This window comes from Moschus berezovskii, chromosome 25, assembly GCF_049115385.1.
Source record: "Moschus berezovskii isolate FMDL1 chromosome 25, NW_MosBer_1.0, whole genome shotgun sequence".
Taxonomy (NCBI): Eukaryota; Metazoa; Chordata; class Mammalia; order Artiodactyla; family Moschidae; genus Moschus; species Moschus berezovskii.
In genome coordinates this window covers 43,187,273-43,212,479 of record NC_142484.1, presented here as the reverse complement: position 1 = coordinate 43,212,479, position 25,207 = coordinate 43,187,273, and the positions used below count along the sequence as shown (strand labels likewise).

Here is a 25,207-nt window from a genome sequence, read left to right as displayed (position 1 = left end):
TGATGGGCAGCTACTATGCTCCGCATCTTCTAGGCTCTGCCTCCGTTACAAAACTTCTTGAACCACCACTGCACTGTAAATTCGTTAGTTCTTGGGACAAATGCATGGTTGATGATGAGAGTTGTCTCTCTGCTTTAGACCCATTTTGAACTCAATTAAGAAAATCGGTTGAATTTGCTTTTTGTTTAACATCATTTCCACAGTCTAAATAGAAAATAAACAGCAAGTAATAAGTAACTAGCAAAAAAGCATAAAATAGGAAATGTGCATTAAAATGATTATAACATAACCATATTTATTTAAGAATGTATTCCACTATCAAGTGGCAAATTTCAACAGTGCAAAAACTGAAATTATATGTTCATCAACCTAATAGTAAAAGTGCTTCAAACTCAGGTCTGTTTGTCTCCAAAGTGATTGTAAAACAATGACTAGCAAACCGGATTGTACCTACTGCAGGAACTCCTACAGATCTAAAGAATCAGAATTTCAGAAAGTACAACAGAGATAGCATTTGTTTTTAAATAATCCATCAAGTAATTTTAATGTGTAATTAGAGAAATATTTGGAGAAGGCAATGGCAAGCCACTCCAGTACTCTTGCCTAGAAAATCCCATGAATGGAGGAGCCTGGTAGGATGCAGTCCATGGGGTCGCTACGATTCAGACATGACTGAGCGACTTCACTTTGACTTTTCATTTTCCACATTGGAGAAGGAAATGGCAACCCACTCCAGTGTTCTTGCCTGGAGAATCCCAGGGACGGGGGAGCCTGGTGGGCTGCCGTCTATGGGGTCGCACAGAGTCGGACACGACTAAAGTGATTTAGCAGCAGCAGCAGAGAAATATTAAAGATTTATATAAAATGACAGGAAAATCCAGTGGTTGGATAAAAGGCTAAATAACTGAAAGAATAAGGACGTTTTATGGTTTGGAAAGAGGATTTGAATCCACATCCCTGTTCTGATGAGCAGCAGATTCTGTTCTTAAGGAAGTAACAGAGAGCATAAAAGGAGGCCAGGGTTCCAGAACTGTGTCTGTATGAACTAACTGGCAATGCAGACAGAGGCAAAAGTTTGGCCTGTATGACATGTAAGGCCTCATGAAAGAGCTAAGTTCTATGATTATAAAAATAATTAAGAATTAGGTGTTGTGTAAGCTTTATTTGGTTTGATTAAAAATATTTCCTTGGAGAAAAAGAGTCAATAAAATTGACCTTAACAAGTACAAATTTACATAATTTTTGACAAACATAAAATACCAGATCAGAATATAAAAAATCTTTTGTAAACCTCTATGCTAATTTTTATTTTTATTTTTTCCTTGAAATGACTAATTGTTGACTCACCATAGGTAACTAGGAAAATGACTAATTATTAAAGATTGCTAGTAATACTACTCTGGCCTTTTCAGATCCCTTTGAACACCGGTTTTGCATAGATATTTACATGTAGAATTTCATTTTATATTTCCCTAAAATTGCTGAGAAAATTCCCAGCTGAGAGAAAAACGTTCATTTGAAAGTTAATTTACCAGAAAAGGTAGTTTGCAAGTCCTCTCTAGAGTCAACTATTTCAACAGAATTTTGTTACAGTTTAATAGCTCTGTCAAAAACTTGGATGAAGATGAGGAAAACATGAATGTAAAACTTTCAGCTAAGGCAAAATTGGAAGGAAAAAGTAAAAATAGAGCATTCACATCCAATATAATATAATGGGCTAACACTAATACATTCTTACATTTATGTACCTGCTGTCTCACACTTCTGTCCCCTCCCCGCCTTTTTTTTTTTAAGTGCAGGATAGAGGGGTTGTTTCTTGATAGCAATTCATGTGAGAAAATTGTAAACACAAGATGAGTCATTATGCAACATAGTTCCCCACAATATAACAGTCTTGGAATCAGCAGAACTTGTCCTTAGTGAGAGAGAGCATAATATTAACTACTGAATTCTGGTAAATTGGAAAAGGTCACTGAGATGATTGCTGAGTGATATCCGACTCTTTGCAACCCCATGGACTGCAGCACGCCAGGCATCCCTGTCCCTGTCTGTCTTCAGAGTTTGCTCAAATTTGAGCAAATTTGCTCCATTGAGTTGGTGATGCCATCCAACCTCTGTCATCCTCTGTCATCCCCTTCTCCTCCTGCCTTCACTCTTTCCCAGCTTCAGGGTCTTTTCCAATCAGGTGGGCAAAGTATTGGAGCTTCAGCTTCAGCATCAGTCCTTCCAACGAATATTCAGGGTCAATTTCCTTTAGAACTGACTGGTTTGATTTCCTTGCTGTCCGTGGAATTCTCAAGAATCTTCTCCAATACCACAGTTTGAAAGCATCAGTTCTTCAGTGCTCAGCCTTCTTTATGGTCCAACTCTCATATCTGTACATGACTACTGGAAAAACCATAGTTTTGACTAGATGGACTTTTGATGGCAAAGTGATGTTTCTGCTTTTTAATAATACACTGTCTAGGTTGGTCATAACTTTTCTTCCAAGGAGCAAGCGTCTTTTAATTTTGCAGTTGCAGTCACCATCCTGGAGAAGGCAATGGCACCCCACTCCAGTACTCTTGCCTGGAAAATCCCATGGATGAGGAGCCTGTTGGGCTGCAGTCCATGGGGTCGCTATGAGTCGGACATGACTGAAGCAACTGAGCAGCAGCAGCAGCAGTCACCATCCACCGTCAGTGATTTTTGGAGCCCTAGAAAATAAAATCTGCCACTGTTTCCATCTATTTGCCATGAAGTGATGGGACCAGATACCATGATCTTAGTTTTTTGAATGTTGAGTTTTAACCCATCTTTTTCAATCTCCTCTTTCACCTTTATCAAGAGTTTAGTTCCTTTTTGCTTTCTGCCATAAGGGTGGTATTATCTGCATATCTGAAGTTATTGATATTTCTCCCAGCAATCTTGATTCCAGCTTGTGATACATCCAGCCCAGCATTTTGCATGATGTACTCTGCATATAAGTTGAATAAGCAGGGTGAGAATATACAGCTTAATGTACTCCTTTCCCAATGTTGAACCAGTCCATCGTTCCATGTCTGATTTTAACTCTTGCATCTTACCCTGCATACAGGTTTCTCAGGAGACAGGTAAGGTAGTCTGGTATTCCCAACTCTTTAAGAATTTCCCACAGTTTGTTGTGATCCACACAGTCAAAGGCTTTAGCATAATCAATGAAGCAGAATTTTTTTTTTAAATTCTATTGCTTTCTCTATGATCCAACAGATTTTGGCAATTTGATCTCTGGTTCTTCTGCCTTTTCTAAATCCAGCTTGTACTTCTGGAAGTTCTCAGTTCACATATTGCTGAAGCCTAGCTTTAAGGATTTTGAACATTACATAGCGTGTGAAATAAGCACAATTGTCTTATAGTTTGAACATTCTTTGGCATCCCTTTCTTTGGAATTGGGATGAAAACTAAACTTTTCCAGTCCTATGGCCACTGCTGAGTTTTCCAAATTTGCTGTCATATTGAGTGCAGCACTTTCACAGCATCATCTTTTAGGATTTGAAATAGCTGTTAGAATTCTGTCACTTCCACTAACTTTATAGTAATACATCCTAAGGCCCACTTGACTTCACACTTCAGGATGCCTAGTTCTAGGTGACTAACCACACCATCATGTTTACCTGGGTCATTAATACCTTTTTTTTATAGTTCTGTGTATTCTTGCCATCTCTTCTTAATCTCAACTGCTTCTGTTCAGTCCTTGCTGTTTCTGTCCTTTATTGTGTCCATGTTTGCTTGAAATTTTCCCTTGCTATCTCCAATTTTCTTGAAGAGATCTGTGGTCTTTCCCATCTATTGTTTTCCTCTATTTGTTTGCATTGTTTTCTTTTTTTTTTCTTTTTCTTTTTTTAAAATTTTTATTTAATAAATGGTACAAAGCACAATGCCAAAAACATTGAGTTAAAATTTCACCAAATGAAAAAATACTATAGAATACACAGTTGTAAAAAGCTACATTAAGTTATTTTACAACTGCCTCAAGCTGCAAAAAGAAAAAAAACCCAATGCCATACCTAAGTTATTCCTCTCTCAAAATAATGCCATTTATGTTATAAACCATGAGCACCCCATCAAAAGATGGGAACTGCTTTTGTATATATATATAATATATATATATAACTGTATCACTTTGCTATACACCTGAAACAAACACAACACTGTAAATAAAACATAGTACAATATAAAATAAAAATAAGTAACAGACCTTTGGGGCTTTACACCGAGTTAGAGTTCCTATCAGAGGGATAACAGCACCACAGCCGTACTGAATCCTCATGAAGGAGGCACACAAATGACTGGATTACAAGAGCTACAGGAATGAGAGCTGCTCACTTCCCAGAAACTACAGCTCACAGAAAACCAACAAAGGCACGAGATACAGACCATTTACTTATGAATGTGTAAAACTCAAGAAAGTCCACATTATTCCTACAACATGTTGAAAGTGCTTCAGAATTCACACAATACTAATTTTCTTTTGGTTCTGGTTAAATTATATATACCAGTTTATAACAAATGGTAAAATCTGTAACTCTGTTCAAAGTTTTAAAAGATTACTTAAGAATAATTTCTTGTATTTCTATGCCACCTTTATAGTTCTGATTTCTCATTTCTTAATTAGTAAATTCAGCGTGCAGGTTCTATCCCAGGCTAATTTATACACTCCCAGAAGGAACGGCCTCTTAAATCCACAGTGTTGAGGTGGGGAGCCCCCAACCACGTCAGATTCATTTGACATATGATAATATACATATCTCTCCTTGCCATTCTCTGGAACTCTGCATTAAGCTGGGTATATCTTTCCCTTTCTCCTTTGCCTTTCCCTTCCCTTCTTTTCTCAGATACTCGTTCGTAAGGCCTCCTCAGACAACTATGCGTTCCTGCATTTCCTTTTCCTTGGGGATCGTTTTGGTCATTGCCTCCTGTACAATATTACAAACCTCTATCCATAATTCTTCAGGAACTCTGTCTACCAGATCTTCCCCATTAAATCTGTTTGTCACTTTTACTATATAATCACAAAGGATTTGATTTAGAAAGGTCTAGTGTTTTTCACTACTTTTTTCATGGGGGGAGTCTTAAAATTATAGCAAGAATTTTAGAGGCCTAAAGAATTGTGTTTAACCCAAAGAAAACAAAAGTGAGCTAGAAAATCATCTACATTTCTTTTCCATATTTTTGCCAGTGCCATGTGGCATGTAAGATCTTAGTTCCCTAACCAGGAGACAAATCTGCACCTCTGCATTGGAAGCACACAGTCTTAACCACTGGACTGCCAGGGAAGTCCTGAAGCCATCCTAGTTTTAGCTTCAGTTATTTAATGTCTATTTTAGAATATTTTTATCCAGAGTGGCCTTGTAGGTAGAAGTTATAAAAACACATATTTCATGTCAGTGTAAGAAAACAAAATAGAAATTTTTGATGGTAGAACTGTTTGCTCTCTCTGGACATATTCAACAAAGGGTGTGGATTGTCTTTGATTAGGACTCTCATGAGAGATTAAACACTGGGTTGATGGTGGCATATGGGTTTGACCATTTTAGTTCTCCGATTTTAGATGTATATGTTTTAGGAAATTATTTAGCAAAATAAACTTACTGATAAACTGTTTAGTTGAAACTGAATCCTTTCTATATGTAAGGTTCATATATAATTACCATAAAATGTATTTCTTGTCTGAAACAAAATCTCACTTTTGTGATGATTAACTGCACAAAGTACTGCCGTTGCCCAAATTATGTTCTTCCAATTAGTTATGCACACTTCATTCAGAGTTTTCATTGCCAAATTCTGATGACTTCTTACCACCTCCCTGCTCATGGCATAATGCTCTGCACTGATTTTAGGATAAACACACACATTTTTAATATGACCTACAAAGTTCAGCAAGGTCTAGCCCTACCTGCTTCTCCAGTTTTATATTATACTATTCTCCATTTCTGATCCAACCGTATTGGCCTACTATTAATTTCTCACGTATGCAATGTGCTCCCATTTTCCGCACATCAGTTTCATGCTGGGGCTTTTTTTTTTTCTGGCATAGTTGTTCTCATTCCTAAACCGTTCAGATTTCAGTCCACTTTTCCTTTAGTCCAGGAAGCCTACCTGATCTTCCTATGTAGATCACATTCCCTGTTATATATATATATGCACATATTCTGTAGTTCTCATTCACTGCATTGATCTCAGTGTATTGTTTATAGTTTACATTTGATTGTGTAGCTGTTTGATTGTCATGTTTTCATTACTAAAATATAACATCCTAAGGAAGAAAGCATGTTTTGTTTTAATTATTGAAGTCCCTGTACCTTGTGATATGTGTAAATGTATGTTGAGTGAACAATATAAGTGGGATAGTTAACACCTACTATGGAAGTACAGGAGAGACGATTTAGAGAAAGGATGTGATATACTGACCCTAATCAATAAGGTAATTTTATATAGTGCTCGCCGTTTTTAGACCAGTTTTACTTTTCACAAAAGTCATGAAAGCTGGGATTATTATATCACATAATATTCTTTTAATTCTATGGATAAGAAAATTTTATTTTTCTCAACTTTACAAATAAGGACAGTTAACAAGCAAGAAGAATAGTTATTAAGTAATAGATTTAAGATTAAAAAAAGAAAAACAAATGTGTGCTTGAGATTTTAGGAAGATGACCGTGTACTCGTTGTTATACTTAGATAACTACATTCTTTTATGGATGTGTGTGTGTGTTAGTCACTCAGTTGTGTCCTACTGTTTGTGACCCCATGGACTGTAGCTCACTAGGCTTCTCTGTCCGTGGAATTCTCCAAGCAAGAATACTGGCATGGGTAGCCATTTGCTTCTCCAGGTGATCTTCCTAACTCGGGGATCAAATCTGGTCTTCTGCACTGCAGGCAGATTCTTTATCATCTGTGCCACCAGGGAAGCCCCACCACATTCTTTTATAATTTGCTTTATATGGTATATTTTCTTATAGGACTGTCTTAGTTCAGGCTGCTACAACAAAATACTGGGTGATTTAAACATTTATTTCTTTCAGTTTTGAAGGCTGGGAAGTCTAAGAACAAGATGCCTGCAGCTTTGGTGTCTGTTGAGAGCCCTTTTCCTGGTTTGCAGATGGCTTCCTTCTTGCTGTATCCTCAAGGAAGAGAGAGGGAACGCTGGTCTCTTCCCGTTTTAAATAAGAGCACTAATCCCATCTCATCTCGGGGCTCTATTCTCATGATCTTGTCTAAACCTAATTACCTACCAAAGGCTCCACCTTCAAATACCATCGTGATAGGGTTTCAATGTATATGTTTGGGGGACACAAACATTTAGGCCTTAGGAAGGACCAAACTATGTATTGTTTATACATACTCATCTAAAATATATTTCTAGTTTTATAATTTTACACATGGAATTTTCAGTTACCTTTGAGACTTGTCTGCAATGCAGGGAGGGGTTCGATCCCTGGGTTAGGAATTTCCCCTGGAGAAAGGAATGGCTACCTATTCCAGTATTTTTGCCTGGAGAACTCCACGGACAGAGGAGCCTGGCGGACTGTAGTCGATGGGGTTGCAAAGAGTCAGACACAATTGAGTGACTAACACTTTCACACTTTTTGAGATCTTCACAGGTAAGATTTGAACCATGAAAGTTATGCTGCCATCTAGTGATAACTAACCTGAATGGAATTGGAAAACTAGAGTAGCAGGTTAAGCTCTCCAGGAATGGTAGAACATGTCATCCACATAGAATGGGCTGGACATATAACTTAGGCAGACATTTCTTTTTAGTGGACATTTGAAGTAGCTGATTCTTACAAAGATCATGAATTAATAATGACTAAATAAAACAAATCTTAGCTGTAGAATATTACCCATGTAGTAACTGGATTAGATGGTTTCCTGTGATTGTGCCATTTAACTGAAATCTGTCTCCGTTTCCTTACTCTCTTGACTGCTTCTGAATGAGAGAGTTTTGTACTCTGATAACCTAATAAAACCCTGAAGAAGGAAATGGTAACCCATTCCAGGATTCTTGCCTGGAGAATCCCATGGATGGAGAAGCCTGGTAGGCTACAGTCCATGGGGTCGCAAAGAGTCGGACACGACTGAGCGACTGAACAGAACCTAATAAAAAGCAATTTTCATCTTGGTTTAAAGAACTAACCATATTCAGGAACAAACATATATGAGGATATGAGTCCTTGGTGAAATTTCCAGTTAGATTTTGCAGCATCATAAGGAAGAAGTGGAATGCTAAAATAAGCTTCATTTATTCCAAGTAGACACTTAAAGCCACTTTGAATTAAATTACTGTGATTTAATGTAAACACAACAATAAAACACTTCCAGATATTCAATAAATGGTTAGAAAATACATAATATGTAAGAATTTTCTTTAAAGCACTGAACCACAAAGAAAATTTGAATAATTTATGTGTATTTCTTAAGTCTTGAACATACGTGATCGATTTTAGCTGATGTATTTAAGTGAGTTATTGTCCTAGTACGTTAGAACTGCAGATAAAATTACCATTAAAATCCCTCAAGCTAAAATTTTCTTATATGCACATCCAGATTAAAAAGAGATAACAATTATTCTATTTCTCTGGAGGCCTAAACAACAAAAATTTATCCCTCTGAAATGATAATTTTGCTCGCAGATGTGAGAAAATTGTATTTAACAATTTTTCTTAGTTAGTCCAGAGAGGATTGTTTCTCTTTGTCCATTTACTGGTATGCTCATTGAACTGTATCCCTGAGGTGTTCAAACTCATGGTGGAGAAATAGCCTAACTGGAAAAATTAATTACTTTTCATATAGTTCAATGAAAATTATGGCTTTCCTGACCTAGCTTCTTACCCTGTGTCCCCTTCAGGAATAATATTTCATGTGCTGACAATAAGCAGTGTGTAACAGAGTTGCTATTTTGCCAGAAGTTAAGTTGGGAATTTCAGGGTCATGAGCAATTTTAAGATAAGTAAAGCAATTGACTTACACCTGTTTCTTTGTTGATGCCCTTAACGTAAAGTAGTTTTGTGTTTATTGCAAGACAAGTGCACAAATATGACCCCATCTCTTGGGGTCATATTTTCATGTGACACACTGTTTGTATGAAGAATGTAGATAGTATCAGAAGACAGCAGATGTCAATCTAGCAGGAATTTGATTTAAAATTAGTTGCCAAAAGTATTGGATCATACCAGAGGAGTGTGCGTCTTTAAAAAATATGTTGTATTGCGTAGTTATGATCAGCTTTTTATGAAGCACAGATGATCTGGGACCTCTCTTGGTTCTGGGTTAGGGAAGACCATTTTTTTAAAAAAAATATTGTGTTTGCTTATTTTGTAGTTGAGTTGCAATGTTATGTTAATTTTTTCTGTACAGCAAAGTGATTCAGTTATGCATCCATGCTATACATATATGTGTGTGCTTTTTCATATTCCTTTCCATTAGTGTTTATCACAGGATTTCGAATATAGTTCACTGTGCTATATAGTAGGACCTTGTTTATCCATTCTGTATATAATACTTTGCATCCACTAAACCCAAACTCCCAATCCGTCCCTCCCACACTCCCCTCTGCCTTGGCAACCATTAAGTCTTTTCTCTATCTGCAAATCTGTTTCTGTTTCATAGATAAGTTCCTTTGTATCATATTTTAGACTCCACATATAAGTGATGTCATATGGTATTTGTCTTTCTCTTTCTGACTTACTTCACTTGGTATGATAATCTCTAGGTCCATCCAGTCCAGGTTGATACAGATAGCATTATTCCATTTTTATGGCTGAGTAGTATTCCACTGTATATATGTACCACATCTTTTTTGTGTGGTATCAGGAAAGCATCAGGAAAGAACTTTAGAGGAGGAGTGCTTAAGAGGAAGCCTGAAAGATGGGTAGTGTCAGTAATGTGGAGAGCTTAAAGTCATATCCTAGTGTGGAAAGGAGTTATCCGGAGGCTCAGAGTGCTCTAGAGAGTACACAATTGAAAAGACCTTTGTCTGAAATTCTTGTTAACTTATCAGTGAACAAAGGATTCAACTCTGCACCTGTGTGGATGCACAGAATTTTCTGAAACTTTAGGGCTCTTACCACCCAGATCATTATAGAAGGAGTGGAATAAGAAATTGACCTTGCCCTGAAATGATGTAATCAGGTGATGAGAACACTAGTAGAAATGAGAGGAGGCTAAGTTTTATGGCAGTGCAGAAGAGAAAGAGACCAGGCTCTCTTTTGCTAAGAGAGAAGGTGGAGGGTTATTCAAGACCCTTGAAGGAGTTGGCGTTTGCCATGGTTCTGCAGGGTGAGGTTGGCAGCATGTTTGTAGTTTACTTGTGTCCTTGACTGTGTTTTGACTCTTGCCTTATTTGTTCAGCTAGGATTGTGTCTAAGCAGAGCCTCTGCATCTGTTCTTAACCTCAACTGCAGCCTTATCCTCTTACCCATGTGCCGTACGCTCCTGGCTTACCTTCGAGGATCGCAGAAGGTAAGGAAAAAAAGTTCTAGTCACTGATTACAGCATAGCTTTCAAGTGTAAAAGTATCGCGTTCAGTTCAGTTCAGTTCATTCACTCAGTCGTGTTCGACTCTTTGTGACCCCATGAATCACAGCACTCCAGGAGTCCTACTTAATTTTCATGCTCTGAATTTTTGCTGGAGCGATTTCTTCAAAGACGATCCTGATGTAGTAAAAACCTCATCATCTGCCAAGGTGATCACTGAACTATTATTTGTAGAAATAACTTTCTGTAGGTTGCCAGCTATTGTAAGTTAGGGCAGTGGATAATAGAAAGAGTATCAGATACTGTGCTAACATATATAGAATTCACATATATACTTGTGAATCCTCGCATGATTTTGGGTGTATTGCAAACAAAGAACCTGAAGCATAAAGAGTTCAGTTAACTTGACCAAGACCTTAGGACTAGTGAATGGTAGAGCTGAGATCAGCCCCAGTTCTTTCCACTAAACTATTCCTCATTGAAGTCTTGTAGTTTCATTTAATTAAATGCAGGTGAGCACACTAGAGCCCCGTGCTGTGCTTAGTCTCTCAGTCGTGTCCGACTCTGCTTCCCCATGGACTGTAGCCAGCCAGGCTCCTCTGTTTATGGGATTCTCCAGGCAAGAGTACTGGTGTGGGTTGCCATTTCCTCCTCCAGCGGATCTTCCCAACCCAGGGATCAAACCCAGGTCTCCCACATTGCAGACATATTCTTTACCGTCTGAGCCACCAAGGAGGCCCAAGAGCCCCACGGACTTTGATTAATACACAGGATGGCTGCTGGCATTGGTGGCAGTTTCTTAAAACACATTCCTGTTTTGAGTTGTGTCAGTGACTTGAAATAGAGTTCTTGAATATGATGTGATGTTGTGTATGATATTTAGTGTGAAAGAAAGGATTTGAGAAAAGAGAAAAGCTCTTTGAAAGTTAAAAATCCAACTCAAGTTGTTTTCTGTCTTCTCTTGTCCGTGTGTGTGTATTTATGTACGTGTGTGTTCGTTGCTTTCTTCACTAAGATAGTTAGGCACTTCTGGATCGATACTGATATTTCAAAAGGAGTTGTTTACATGAGGTCATTTTGATGTTCTGTGAAGTTCATGTAAGTGGATTTACTGCAGTTAAAGTTCTCAATCTTTTCATGAAATTATATTTAGAAACTCTTTACCCTTAATGCAGTAATTTGTGGAAATAACTCTTTCTGTAGGTTGCCAGCTATTGTGAAATGCTAGGTTTTGATCCCTGTGGCTGGCTATTGGCTTGGTATGAAGAAAGAGAAGATAAATGGCAGGAAATGGAAAGTGCCCACCTAAGTCTGTGGTGTTTAATAAGACTGAGAATTGTCCCCCAGCATGAAACAGTATTCAAAGATGCTTGACGTTTTATTTTTGTACAAGATCAAGCAGGCATTTAAACCTGTAGATGAAATTGTTTTATTTTAAAATAATCTTAGCTTTTCCACCACAAAAGGAAATCACACATATTGTAAAATGAAAACACTGCAGAAATATGCAAAGTTATCAGTGAAGTGTCCCCCTAATGTTGCTCTGCCAGCACAACCACAGTTTGAGAAAAATGGCTGCAAATATGTTAAGATATACAGTGCCATTAATTTTAAACAATATAGGATCATAGTGTAGTTTATGTGTTGTAACATTTTTACCTAACAATATATCTCGAGTGTTTTTCCATGTCAATACTAAGCTTCTTCACATTCTCTCTAATGATTTGAGTGTTCCACTGACTAGAGACATCATACTTCATCTCATCAGGTTTTAATTGATAGACCTCTGCCATATTTCCAAAGCTTTGTGCATGTCACTGATTTGCTGCATCACTTTTATCATATTAAATTTTTTAAATTTAGGTTCCAAGTCGGAGAACCAGAAGATTGTTGGATAAAAGCAGAACATTCCACATAACCTGTGGTGTGACTATCTGTATTTTCTCAGGTGAGGAAAACAAAAAGATGTTAAGTATTATGTTAGAACATTTTATGAATGGCATTTTTATTGTTTATGGTTTTCTTATTATGTAGCTTAATTTTCTCTTCCGTGTGTATAAAGAAATTTGTCTAATGGCCTTACAGAAAATGGGTAGGTCAAGTATATTTATATATGTGTTCAAAGTTTGGTCCTTAAGCTGGTAATGATTGTTTTTCTAAAAGGAAATAATTTCATTTACAAAGATTAGAAAAAGGTTATTAAAAGTTTTCAACATCTAAAATTAATGACATGATACAAGTTTAAATTCTTGAAAATTAAACTGTGAAATGTACATTCATAGAATATGATTCCTTCAAAATTATATATATATATTTTTTTATTTTCTTTAAGTAATTAATTTATTTTTTTATCGGAGGCAAATTATTTTACAATATTATATTGGTTGGTTTTGCCATACATTGACATGAATTCGCCCCGGGTTTACATAAGTTCACCCTTCTGAATCCTCCTCCCACCTCCCTCCTCCCTTTATCCTCCCTCTGGGTCATCCCCGCACGCCAGCCCTGAGTATCCTATAACATGCATCGACCCTGAACTAGTGATTCGTTTCACATATGACAACATACGTGTTTCAATGCCATTCTCCCAAATCATCCCACCCTCACCCTCTCCCACAGAGTCCCAAAGACTGTTCTATACATCTGTGTCTCTTTTGCTGTCTCGTATACACTGTTATCATTTGCATCTTTCTAAATTCCATATATATGCGTTAGTATACTATATTGGTGTTTTTCTTTCTGGCTTACTTCACTCTGTATAATAGGCTCCAGTTTCATCCACCTCATTAGAACTGATTCAAATGTATTCTTTTTAATAGCTGAGTAATACTCCATTGTGTATATGTACCAAAGCTTTCTTATCCATTCGTCTGCAGATGGACATCTAGGTTGCTTCCATGTCCTGGCTATTGTAAACAGTGCTGCAATGAACATTGGAGTACATGTGTCTCTTTCAATTCTGGTTTCCTCGGTGTGTATGCCCAGGAGTGCGATTGCTGGATCATATGGCAGTTCTATTTCCAGTTTTTTGAGGAATCTCCACACTGTTCTCCATAGTGGCTGTACTAGTTTGCATTCCCACCAACAGTGTAAGAGGGTTCCTTTCTCTCCACATCCTCTCCAGCATTTATTGCATGTAGACTTTTGGATAGCAGCCATTCTGACTGGTGTGAAATGGTATCTCATTGTGGTTTTGATTTGCATCTCTCTGATTATGAGGGATGTTGAGCATTTTTTCATGTGTTTGTTAGCCATCCTTATGTCTTCTTTGGAGAAATGTCTGTTTAGTTCTTCAGCCCATTTTTTGATTGGGTCATTTATTTCTCTGGAATTGAGCTGCAGGAGCTGCTTGTATAATTTGGAGATTAATCCTTTATCAGTTGCTTCATTTGCTATTATGTTCTCCCATTCTGAAGGCTGTCTTTTCACCTTGCTTATAGTTTCCTTTGCTGTGCAGAAGCTTTTGATTTTAATTAGGTCCCATTTGTTTATTTTTGCTTTTATTTCTAATATTCTGGGAGGTGGGTCATGGAGGATCCTGCTGTGATTTATGTCAGAGAGTGTTTTGCCTACGTTCTCCTCTAGGAGTTTTATAGTTTCTGGTCTTACATTTAGCTCTTTAATCCATTTTGAGTTTATTTTGGTGTATGGTGTTAGGAAGTGTTCTAGTTTCATTCTTTTACAAGTGGCTGACCAGTTTTCCCAGCACCACTTGTTAAAGAGACTGTCTTTTCTCCATTTTATATTCTTGCCCCCTTTGTCAAAGATAAGGTGTCCATAGGTGCGTGGATTTATCTCTGGGATTTCTATTTTGTTCCATTGATCTATATTTCTGTCTTTATGCCAGTACCATACTGTCTTGATGACTGTGGCTTTGTAGTAGAGTCTGAAGTCCGGCAGGTTAATTCCCCCAGTTCCATTTTTCTTCCTCAAGATTGCTTTGGCTATTTGAGGTTTTTTGTATTTCCATACAAATTGTGAGATTATTTGTTCTAGTTCTGTGAAAAATATCATTGGTAGCTTGATAGGGATTGCATTGAATGTATAAATTACTTTGGGTAGTATACTAATTTTTACAATATTTATTCTTCCAATCCATGAACATGGTATATTTCTCCATCTATTCGTGTCCTCTTTGATTACTTTCAGTAGTGTTTTATAGTTTTCTTCGTACAAGTCTTTTGTTTCCTTAGGTAGATATATTCCTAAGTATTTAATTATTTTCGTTGCAACAGTGAATGGAATAGTTTCCTTAATTTCTCTTTCTATTTTCTCATTATTCGTGTATAGGAATGCAAGGGATTTCTGTGTGTTGATTTTATATCCTGCAACGTTACTGTAATCATTGACTAGCTCTAGTAGTTTTCTGGTAGAGTCTCTAGGGTTTTCTGTGTAGAGGATCATGTCATCAGCGAACAGTGAAAGTTTTACTTCTTCTTTTCCAATTTGTATTTTTTTTTATGTCTTTTTCTGCTCTGATTGCTGTAGCCAAAACTTCCAGAACTATGTTGAATAGTAGTGGTGAGAGTGGGCACCCTTGTCTTGTTCCTGACTTTAGGGGAAATGCTTTCAGTTTTTCACCATTGAGGATAATGTTTGCTGTGGGTTTGTCATATATAGCTTTTATTATGTTGAGGTATGTCCCTTCTATTCCCCCTTTCTGGAGGGTTTTTATCATAAATGGATGTTGAATTTTGTCGAAGGCTTTCTCTGCATCTATTGAGATAATCATATGATTTTTATTTTTCAGTTTGTTAATGTGGTGTATTACGTTGATTGATTTGCGGATATTGAAGAATCCTTGCATTCCTGGGATAAAGCCCACTTGGTCATGTTGTATGATCTTCTTAATGTGTTGTTGGATTCTGATTGATATTACTACTTGGGCAGAAGAGCAAATGTCAAAATCATGGAAGTTTATTCTGCTCAATTCCAAGTTAAAATGTAAAGTGAGAATCTTTGATTTTTAAGAATCATTTTAAAATAAAGGTTTATCCTGAGCAAAGTTTTGAAGCAGAAAGTTATAAACATTTTTATTAAGTGCATGCATGCTGTCACTTCAGTCATGTCTGACTCTTTGTGAAACTATAGACTGTAGCTCGCCAGGCCCCACTGTCCATGGGATTCTCCAGGCAAGAATACAAGAGTGGGTTGCCATTTCCTTCTCCGTGGGATCTTCCAGATCCAAAGATCAAACCTGTCTCCTGTATTAGCAGGCAGGTTTTTTACCCTGGGAAGCACATGGACTCTGTCAATGGATTGTGTAGGTCTATCCCCAGGTGCTCATCTGCCTTACTGTGTGACATGATCTCTCTGATCTTCATTTTGTTGTTAACCATAAAATGGATTGACAGCAGCACCTACCTCACGGTTTTAAGAAGAAAATGAAAACACGCATGTGAAGTTCTTAGGACAGAATTAATTATTATAATTTACAACCTCATGAGTAAATTATCTCAGTGCTATTGTGTTTGTTTGCTTAGTCATTCAGTGGTGTCCAGCTGTTTATGACCCCTTGAAGTATAGCCCTCCAGGCTCCTCTGTCCATGGGGTTTCCCATGTAAGAATACTGGAGTGGGTTGCCATTTGTGGTAAGGATTAGGGTTAGATTAAAGCTAGAGAGTGAAAGGTCAAAAATAGAGGATGGTCAGGAAACATTGGCACATTCTTAACTTGATTTTTTCTAGACAGTAGTTGTGTCCAAATATTCCATCAGTTGGAGAACAACCCCGAGACTGAAATAGTGTAGAGTGTTGCCATGACTGAGCTTGTGATTCAGAGGGTTTGCATTCTGCCGCTCACTAGGGGTCTGACCATAGCTAAGTTACCTTTCTTTTCTTCTTGATTTAAAGATTTATTTATTTTTGACTTTGCTGGGTCTTCACTGCTGTGGGCTTTCTCTGTTTATAGCAGGCTTCAGTAGCTGTGGCACATGTGGGATCTTCCAGGATTAGGGATTGAACCTATGTCCCCTGCATTGGCAGGTGGATTCTTAACCACTGACCACCAGCACAGCCCCTTAGCTTACCCTTAGTTTTCTTATCTGTAAAATAGGGATGTATTATCTGTAAAACAGGATTAAATGAGAAAATCCACACAAAGCACATCACTTTCTCTCTGCTGCCTAAAATCTAAAGCTGCAAATTATTTCAAACTAAAAAACTTTTAGGGGTCTTCCCAGGTGGCTCAGTGATAAAAATATGCCTGCCAATGCAGGAGACACAGATTCGACCCCTGGGTTGGGAAGATCCCCTGGAGGAGGAAATGGCAACCAACTCCAGTATTCTTGAATGGAGAATCCCATGGACAGAGGAGCCTGGTGGGCTACAGTCCGTGGGGTCACAAAGAGTCAGATACAACTGAACGACTGAGCACACACACAAAAGCCTTTTAAGGAAGGTGAATGTATCTCTTAAGGATGTATTTCCTACAGCTGTTAGGGCACTTTTTTCGGGAGAATTAGAAAGAATGGTATTTCCTCTTAGGATGCCTTTGAACTTTTGAGACATAGAATATGTAGTGAACATATAAGCCTTCTGTTTATAATAGAGGGATTTTTTTCTTATAGAGTTTAAGAAATGCTGAAGCTGTAGGACACAGTTTTGCTTCAGTAATGTTTCATGTCTGTGCCACAGTTGAGTATCACCTTTATTTCTTTGGAACTCTGGGTTCTTTTGGAACCCACTTTCAGTTTCCTGTCTATTTATTTATGGGACCCTTTTCCTTCCTTTAATCTGGGCACTGGCAGGAGTTCATGAATCCTTTAAATAACCCCTACATTATTTACCGTTCTATCCCTTCTCTCTCACTTTTATTTGTCTTGGGGAGTAATTCAGAACACTTGGCCCATCTACATTCATCTCATATGCTAGGTTGGATTGGTTGTAGAATTTTCACTTTCCAGGTCATGTCTTTTTTTGAATCACAGCACTCCATAAAGTATAAATTGTAATGTTTTCCTAAGCAATTTTGGTTCATTTATCTTATTAACTCTCTTATTTCTGTCACCATTTTATAGAAGAGTAAACTGAGGCATTAGTAGGCAAGTGATGTGGGCAAGAAAACAGGTTTTCTAGCTGATTAAATGGTGCTTTTTGCATTACATTGTAATGTGCTGTTAATTTTAACCTTATTTCATCTGTAAGGAAAGCCTGAGAGGGAGGAGGTTATTATAGTGCTGTGCAAAAAGTCATTTGCTTCTTTCTTCTCTAACCTCATGATAATTTTCTTTTTTCTGACCATGCCAAAGGGAATTTCTCTTCAGCTCTCTAGTAATTTCCTCTCTTTGTTATAAGCTCCGAGTCAGTTGACTACTCATTAGCGCACCACTGTAGGCAGGTTATTAAATGGTGGTTATTATCTTCCTGAGTTCTTGTCCCATGAAGTTGTTACCAACACTTTTGCTATTGGATTGAAACACTATGTCTTGAATCTGTGGACTATGAAAAATGTTAACTGGTTAAAAGCCTTCTCATGGGCTTTTATCTTAGGTAGAGTGTCAGTTAAGTATACAAAATATATAACATGTTTGGAGCTATAGGAGAGGTGAAAGATTGGAAAATATATAATACAGCAGTTACCCCTTATCCATGGGGAATACTTTCCAAGACTTCCAGTGAATGCTTGAAATCAATGATGATATATCCTGTATAAACTGTTTTTTCCTATACAAACACACCTGTGATAAAATTAATTTATAAAGTAGGCACAGTTAAAGATTAGCAATAATTAGTAATGTTACAATTGTAACAATATACTATAATAAAAACTAAGTGAGTGTGATCCTCTTCTCTCTCAAAGTATCTTATTGTACCAATTTAATACCTCTTCCATCTTAACTAACGTGCACTGTGGTTGGTCACTTCTGCAGTTTGAGGTGTGACAGCAAAGTGAGTACAAAATTCTTTTTCCTTTCCCATTTCCGGGATAGACGATTCACTCTTACTGTGGATCTTAGCAACCTCAACATAGGAAATTTATTTTCCTTATTAAGTCAGAACTTTCACCTTTTCACTTAAAGGAGGCACTTTACAGCTTCCTTTGGCGTATCTGAATTGCTAGCATCACTACTCTTGTAGTTTGGGGTCATTATTAAATAAAACAAGGGCGACTTGATCCAAATACTGCACTATCTCAGACTGTGGATCTGATAACCAAACCAGTTACTAAGTGGCCAGTGGGTGGGATGTGTTGGACTGAGGGATGATTCACGTCCCAGGTGGGATGGCGTGGGACAGCCAGAGATTTCATCACACTCAGAACAGCATGCAATTTAAAACTTAAACTGTTTATTTCTGGAATTTTCCACTGAATGTTTTCAGATCACAGGTAACTAAAGCTGCAGATGGTGAAACAATGAGTAAGGGGGGTTTTTACTGTATTCAGGAGATGCTTAAATGAATAAATAAATTCCTGTATTATTATGCACATATGTGTGTGTATGTGTGTCAGTGTGTGTTGGTGTATTTCTAACTCTTGACTTATTAGGGTTATTTTATTTCGGCTTTTGAAAATTCTGTTTCTTTACATTATTTCTCGTACTAAAACTGTGTATAATTAAGATTTTTGTGCTTTGAAGACTTCCCTTTTAATTGAACATTTTATGGCCTATGTGGTTGTCAAAGTGTGACTCTGTGTTTATGTAAGGAGGGGAACCAACTCCCCTTTATTGAGTATATCTGCAAACCCCACTGACTGGTGTGATTCTGTAGGTGTGCACGTGGCCGCCCACCTGGTCAACGCCCTCAGCTTCTCAGTGAACTACCGTGAGGATTTTGTCGAACTGAACGCAGCGAGATACCGAGAGGAGGTGGGTGGCCTCTGTCTTCTCATTTACTTTGACTTGTTGTGAGATGACTAACGAGGGTCTGTGATTTTCGCAGAAAATTTGTACCTTGCTGCTCCTTTTGAGTGCTTTTAAAATGCACTTGTCAAGTTGAGTTTTATTCCTTTTCAACAGAAAATATATGTAATTACTATTTCACAGTCCTCCTGCTGAACCTGAAAGTTCGGAGAGTGTCTACTTATTGCATTCTGCGGTGTTCACATGGTTGCCACTCAGGCCTGCCTTCTGCCTCCCAACAGTTTTGTCTAATTCCCATCACTCAGTGGAGATTGTTGGGTAAAAACACAACAGGGTAAAAATCCTTCAGAAACTCATACTGTGCTTGAGGAGGAAAAGGGCAGAAAAGAAAGTTGACTGATGATCCTAGACCATCAGTTGATTTTACTTAAAAATATTATTGCATTTTAATGCTTTACTTTGTTTTATTTTGTTCTGTAATCCTTATAATAGGTGACCTTGGGCTGAATTCTATAGGGGGCAATATCTAACTTAGAGGTGCTCTTCTCCATGTGGAGCTGCCCATAAAGTGAGATTGTATGTCCAGGGAGCCGAGCTGGACCAAGAAACAGAACGTGCACAGCCCTAGTTGGGGCTCTGTTGCTTGACACTCTCATGGTGTCCTCAGGCTGCCTTTGATTCCCAAAGCCAAGACTGCATCAACACCAAAATGTTCAGGGTCCCATGTGATCAGAACCTCGCCCTGTTCTGCTCAGTTTGGTAGTGACTTAATAGATTGTTCTCCTCACTCCATCTTCCCCTTACACATCACCAGAGTTCTCTAGGTTCGTACCACAGTGGTCATGCACTCGACCTCCCTCCCAAGACAAACCAAAGGCCAAAGTAATGGCAAACAAACACGGACATAAATCATTAAACCAAAATAACAAGTAGCCCTAGATAAATCCCTTAACTATACTAGTATCTTTTCATATACCAGTGTGATTTCATTGACCTGGGTTAGAGGCAGCCACTAATATTTTTCACTGCTGAGCAATCTGTATGCAGGTCAGTTTCACTCCTGAGAAATCTGTATGCAGATCAAGAAGCAATAGTTAGAACCGGGCATGGAACAGCAGACTGGTTCCAAATTGGGAAAGGAGTACGTCAAGGCTGTATATTGTCACCGTGTTTATTTAACTTATATTCAGAGTACATCATGCGAAATGCCAGACTGGATGAAGCACAAGCTGGAATCAAGACTGTCAGGAGAAACATCAATAACCTCAGATATGCAGATGACACCACCCTTGTGGCAGAAAGTGGAGAGGAACTGAAGAGCATCCGGATGAAAATGAAAGAGGAGTGTAAAACAACTCCTCAGCATTCAAAAAATGAAGATCATGGCATCTGGTCCCATCACTTCATGGCAAATAGATGGGGAAGCAATGGAAACAGTGACAGACTATTTTCTTGGGCTCCAAAATCACTGCAGATGGTGACTGCAGCCATGAAATTAAAAGACGCTCCTTGGAAGAAAAGTTATGACAAATCTAGACAGCATATTCAAAAGTAGAGACATCACTTTACCGACAAAGGTCTATATAGTCAAAGCTATGGTTTTTCCAGTAGTCATGTATGGAAGTGAGAGTTGGACCATAAAGAAAGCTGAGCACCGAAGAACTGATGCTTTTGAACTGTGGTGTTAGAGAAGACTCTTAGGAGTTCTTTGGACTGCAAGGAGATCCAACCAGTCCATCCTAAAGGAAATCAGTCCTGAATATTCATTGGAAGGACTAATGCTGAAGCTGAAGCTCCAATAACTTGGCCACCTGGTGCGAAGAACTGACTCATTGGAAAAGATTCTGATGCTGGGAAAGATTGAAGGAGGGAGGAGAAGGGGACGACAGAGGATGAGATGGTTGGATGGCATCACTGACTCGATGGACATGAGTTTGAGTAAGCTCTGGGAGTTAGTGATGGACAGAGAAGCCTTGGTGTGCTGCAGACCATGGGGTCGCAAAGAGTCAGAAATGACTGAGCGACTGAACTAATATTTTTAAAAAGTTCACCAGGTGATTGTAGAGTATGTGCTGTGCTTAGTTGCTCAGTCATGTCCAACTCTTTGCGACTCTGTGGACTGTAACCCACCAGCTCCTCTGTCCTTGGGGATTCTCCAGGCAAGTATAGTGGAGTGGATTGCCATGCCCTCCTTCAGGGAATCTTCCCAACCCAGGGGTCAAACACGGGTCTCCCGCCTTGCAGGAGTATATCTGGCATTAAGAACCATGGAGAAGACCAGCTCCTTAGCATGCCAGTGGAAGCTCCGCATGTAATGATTTCATCCCAGGGAGAGCCCAGCACCTCTCCCTCTCTCCCATCACTTGCCCTGATTGTATGGGGTTACTTGTATCTTACTTCTGCCATGAAAATTCTTTTTTAATCTTTTCCTTCTTTGCTTCTCTTTTCTGCTTTATAATTCATATGTCTTCAATAACTGTAATGATTTAATCATTTTATTTTAATATACTTTTTCTTAAGATGCCAGTATTCTAGTCATTTTAGGATTTCTAGGCATTATATTTATTTCACTTTAAGAGAGATAGAGGCTTAATGTAAAATATTTTAGAACTCCCAAGTAAGTGAAAATTGAAAGCTTGTCTTCCAAAATAGCCACAGGTAATGATTTTATGTTTTCTTATTTTAAGTGATGTTTTATGATATATATTCTTTAGCAATAGCAGTTTGTAAATTTTTGTATTGTGACTTACTGTAGCAGAAAGTATAATTCTACCTCATCTTCTTCATATGAATATACCATAATTTATTTTTAGTCTTTTTCTTATTCACAAATGTTGAGCTGATTCCAGGTCTTTGTCATAAACTGCATGCTAATAAATTTATTTTTGTTATACAGTTCTGCTAGGCAGATTTATAGAAGTAATTTTGGTTTCAAAGGTACACACATTTTTACTTTTGTTGGACAAATTACTTTCCAAAAAAACTTCACCAGTTGATACACTCTACCAATTTTATTGCAATGCTTATTTCTACACCTCACTTGTTGTTTAAAAAATACTGCAGATAAGATGGATGAAAAATAGTAATTCATTTTCATTTGCATTTTCCTTTTTTCCCCCTTCTTTCCTCCCTTCCTTTGATTCTTCAATCATGTCTTTCTCCCTTTCTTCTTTCTTTTAATAAATATTTTTGAGTGCTTAGTAAGTATCAGGCCATGTACTAGATTAAGATGAAAAAATACACATTCACACAGAGAGATAATACATACATAAACAGTTGTATCCTTCTGTGACTTGTCTTTGCAAAGGATGGTTTGTGTCATGCACCTTACTGTTCTTGCTGTGTGCTTACACTCTTGTTTTCTCCACGTCCCCAGTGACCCCTCCATTCTCCAGTGTGTGGTGGGTGGCACATTCCTGATGGAATAGCTCAGTTGGCCTCATCTTGTCTCTTATACCCCGTCTTCATTCCCTAGCAGCTTTATTCATCTTCTGAGGTTTCCTAGCTAATTATTCATATTTCTGGTATTACCACTTTGTTCAGTCCATCTTGTATGCTTCCTAGTTGTTTATGTATTAAGTTCCTCAAGATTATGGGCCTCACTAGTGGTTCAGATGGTCAAGAATCTGCTTGAAATGTAGGAGACCTGGATTCGATCCCTGATTTGGGAAGATCCCCTGGAGAAGGGAATGACTATGCACTCCAGTATTCTTGCTGGAAAATTCCATGGACAGAGGAGCCTGGCAGGCTACAGTCCATGGGGTCACAAAGAGTCAGACACAATTGAACAACTAACACTTTGATACTCTAGGTTAACCTTTAGTCATGTTTTGAACGCCGTGTTTCTAACTAGAAGCCATTGGACCTAAGCTGGATGAGGAGCTATTCTTGGGCAAATGGTCCTTATTCAGGGTCCCTGAAATTATTTGAATGGCTTCCTACTTTGTATATAGCTTGGTCTGACCACAGATTCAATAGATGCATGAGAAAAGTAATTCATAAGTTGTATAATATTAGGCCCCTTTGGATAAAAATTAATCCACATTCTACTGGGCATTGATTTAAGATTTCCACAAGACAGAAGGGAGCTGATTTCAGCCCATTATACCATGTAGTTTAAAGGAAATATTACAGTAACAATATTAATGTATTTCTAATTAGAAGGAAGCTATCTTCCTTATTTGAACATTATCACTACTTTTCACAGTAGCATTTGAAACATTTTAGTTCTCAGTATTCTTCGCATTGAATTTGCACAACATAACCCCCTCTATATATTTTATTACTTTTGATTCTCACTGTTTTGACACTTGCTAGGTGCAGTTGGCAGTTGTGGTAGACAGAGCATATATTAATGTTTCCACATTATAGCTAAAAGTATTGAGTCCCAAAATGATCAAAGGGTGGGCTTCAGGCCACTCTCACTAGCCTATAATTGTTCATTAGGATGAAAGCTTTGACCTTCTGACTCATCCAATATTCTTCCCTTTTCAAATGGATAAATTTCTTGGAGTTGGATTTTGTATGCGTGATAATCTCCTCTGGGCTTCTCTGGTGGCTGAGACAGTAAAGAATCTGCCTGTAAATTAGAATACATGAATTCAATCCCTGGGTTGGGAAGATCCCCTGGAGAAGGGAATAGCAACCCGCTCCAGTATTCTTGCCTGGAGAATTCCATGGACAGAGGAGCCTGGCGGGGTACAGTCAATGGGGTCGCAAAGAGTAGGAAATGATTGAGCAACTACCACCACCACCACCATAATCTCCTCTAGCATTGTAAAAAATTTATGAAACTTAATTGAATCTCTGTTATTTCCATTGGGAGGATAATATCCTACATGCCTACCACATGGCTCTTATTGCTCACAGACTCCTTGCAGAATTTTGTGTTGATCAATTTTTATTTTTCAGCCATTTTTTTTTTTTTCCTTTTTCTTTAGGATCCTAGAAAACTGCTCTTCACAACTGGTAAGTTGTTATCACTGTGGCTTCTATACTGTGTTTATATATATGCCAAAATACCACATGGGAAATGTTCATGTCAAACAACTGTTCAAGCATAAGGTTTCAATGAAACCTAAGGGCCGGGGCAAACCATCAGGGTTCAAAGGAATGAAGAGTAAAATTAAGCAAATGTGTTTGCCTTTCATATATTCTTTCAATGGAAATTGCATAATACTAGGGGCTTAGGAGCGCCTGCCATGTGCCCACTGTTATGACAAGTACTATTGGAGATAATACAGAGGAAATAGTTTTCTGTTTTTGAAGTTTTGGAGAAAAAATACCAAGCAGTCTGAGTATCAGTGTAGTTCGTAATATTCAGTAATTTAGTAGGATATTTTCTGATCTTAAAACCTCTAAGGAAGAGGAGAAACTGTCCCTAAAATAAGTTATTTTTCTTGAAATGTGTCTCTGTTCTCATTTTTAATTTATTTTCCCTTCTTAAACATGTTGTCCATAAAATCTCAGTCTAGACTATTAATTTGTTAAAGTGCATTTGAACATCTCAAAATTTGGCCCTGATGTTAGTACAGTTCTAACTATTTTTTCTCTTTCTCAATCTTACATTTATAATAATGAAAAGGAGACTGTATTTGGGGGATTTTGGGCACCTGTTTCTGAGACACGATGAGTATAGATGGGAGATGGTCTGTCATAAAGTCTTGGCTGTACTACCTTATTCTGGATCAGAATTGGATACAGGACTGAGATATGGCTCTGTCAAATGCATTGTTTCTTTTGTGAATCAGTCATATGATGAAAAATAATAATTCAGGGGTTTCCCCCTCATGTCACAGCTACATATTATATATTTTCTGCATATAGGTTATGATATTTGCCATTTGCAAACTACATATTTCACAGTTTTCTCCTTAGGAACACAATTTAGTTTTGTTTACAACTTTG

The 25,207-nt window shown here is 37.9% G+C and overlaps 1 protein-coding gene across 3 annotated transcripts in view; it reads left to right on the top strand.

Moving 5' to 3' along the window:
* Positions 1-25,207, top strand: part of NOX4 (NADPH oxidase 4) — a 198,727-nt gene that overhangs the window by 32,021 nt on the left and 141,499 nt on the right. The window contains exons 3-6 of one of the 3 annotated variants that reach the window (XM_055416176.2): positions 10,372-10,482; positions 12,361-12,445; positions 19,209-19,306; positions 24,241-24,268. In XM_055416176.2, the coding sequence (XP_055272151.2) occupies positions 10,372-10,482; positions 12,361-12,445; positions 19,209-19,306; positions 24,241-24,268 (322 nt within the window). The remainder of the gene's footprint in view (positions 1-10,371; positions 10,483-12,360; positions 12,446-19,208; positions 19,307-24,240; positions 24,269-25,207) is intronic. The other 2 variants (XM_055416179.2, XM_055416177.2) reach the window with 2 other exon arrangements.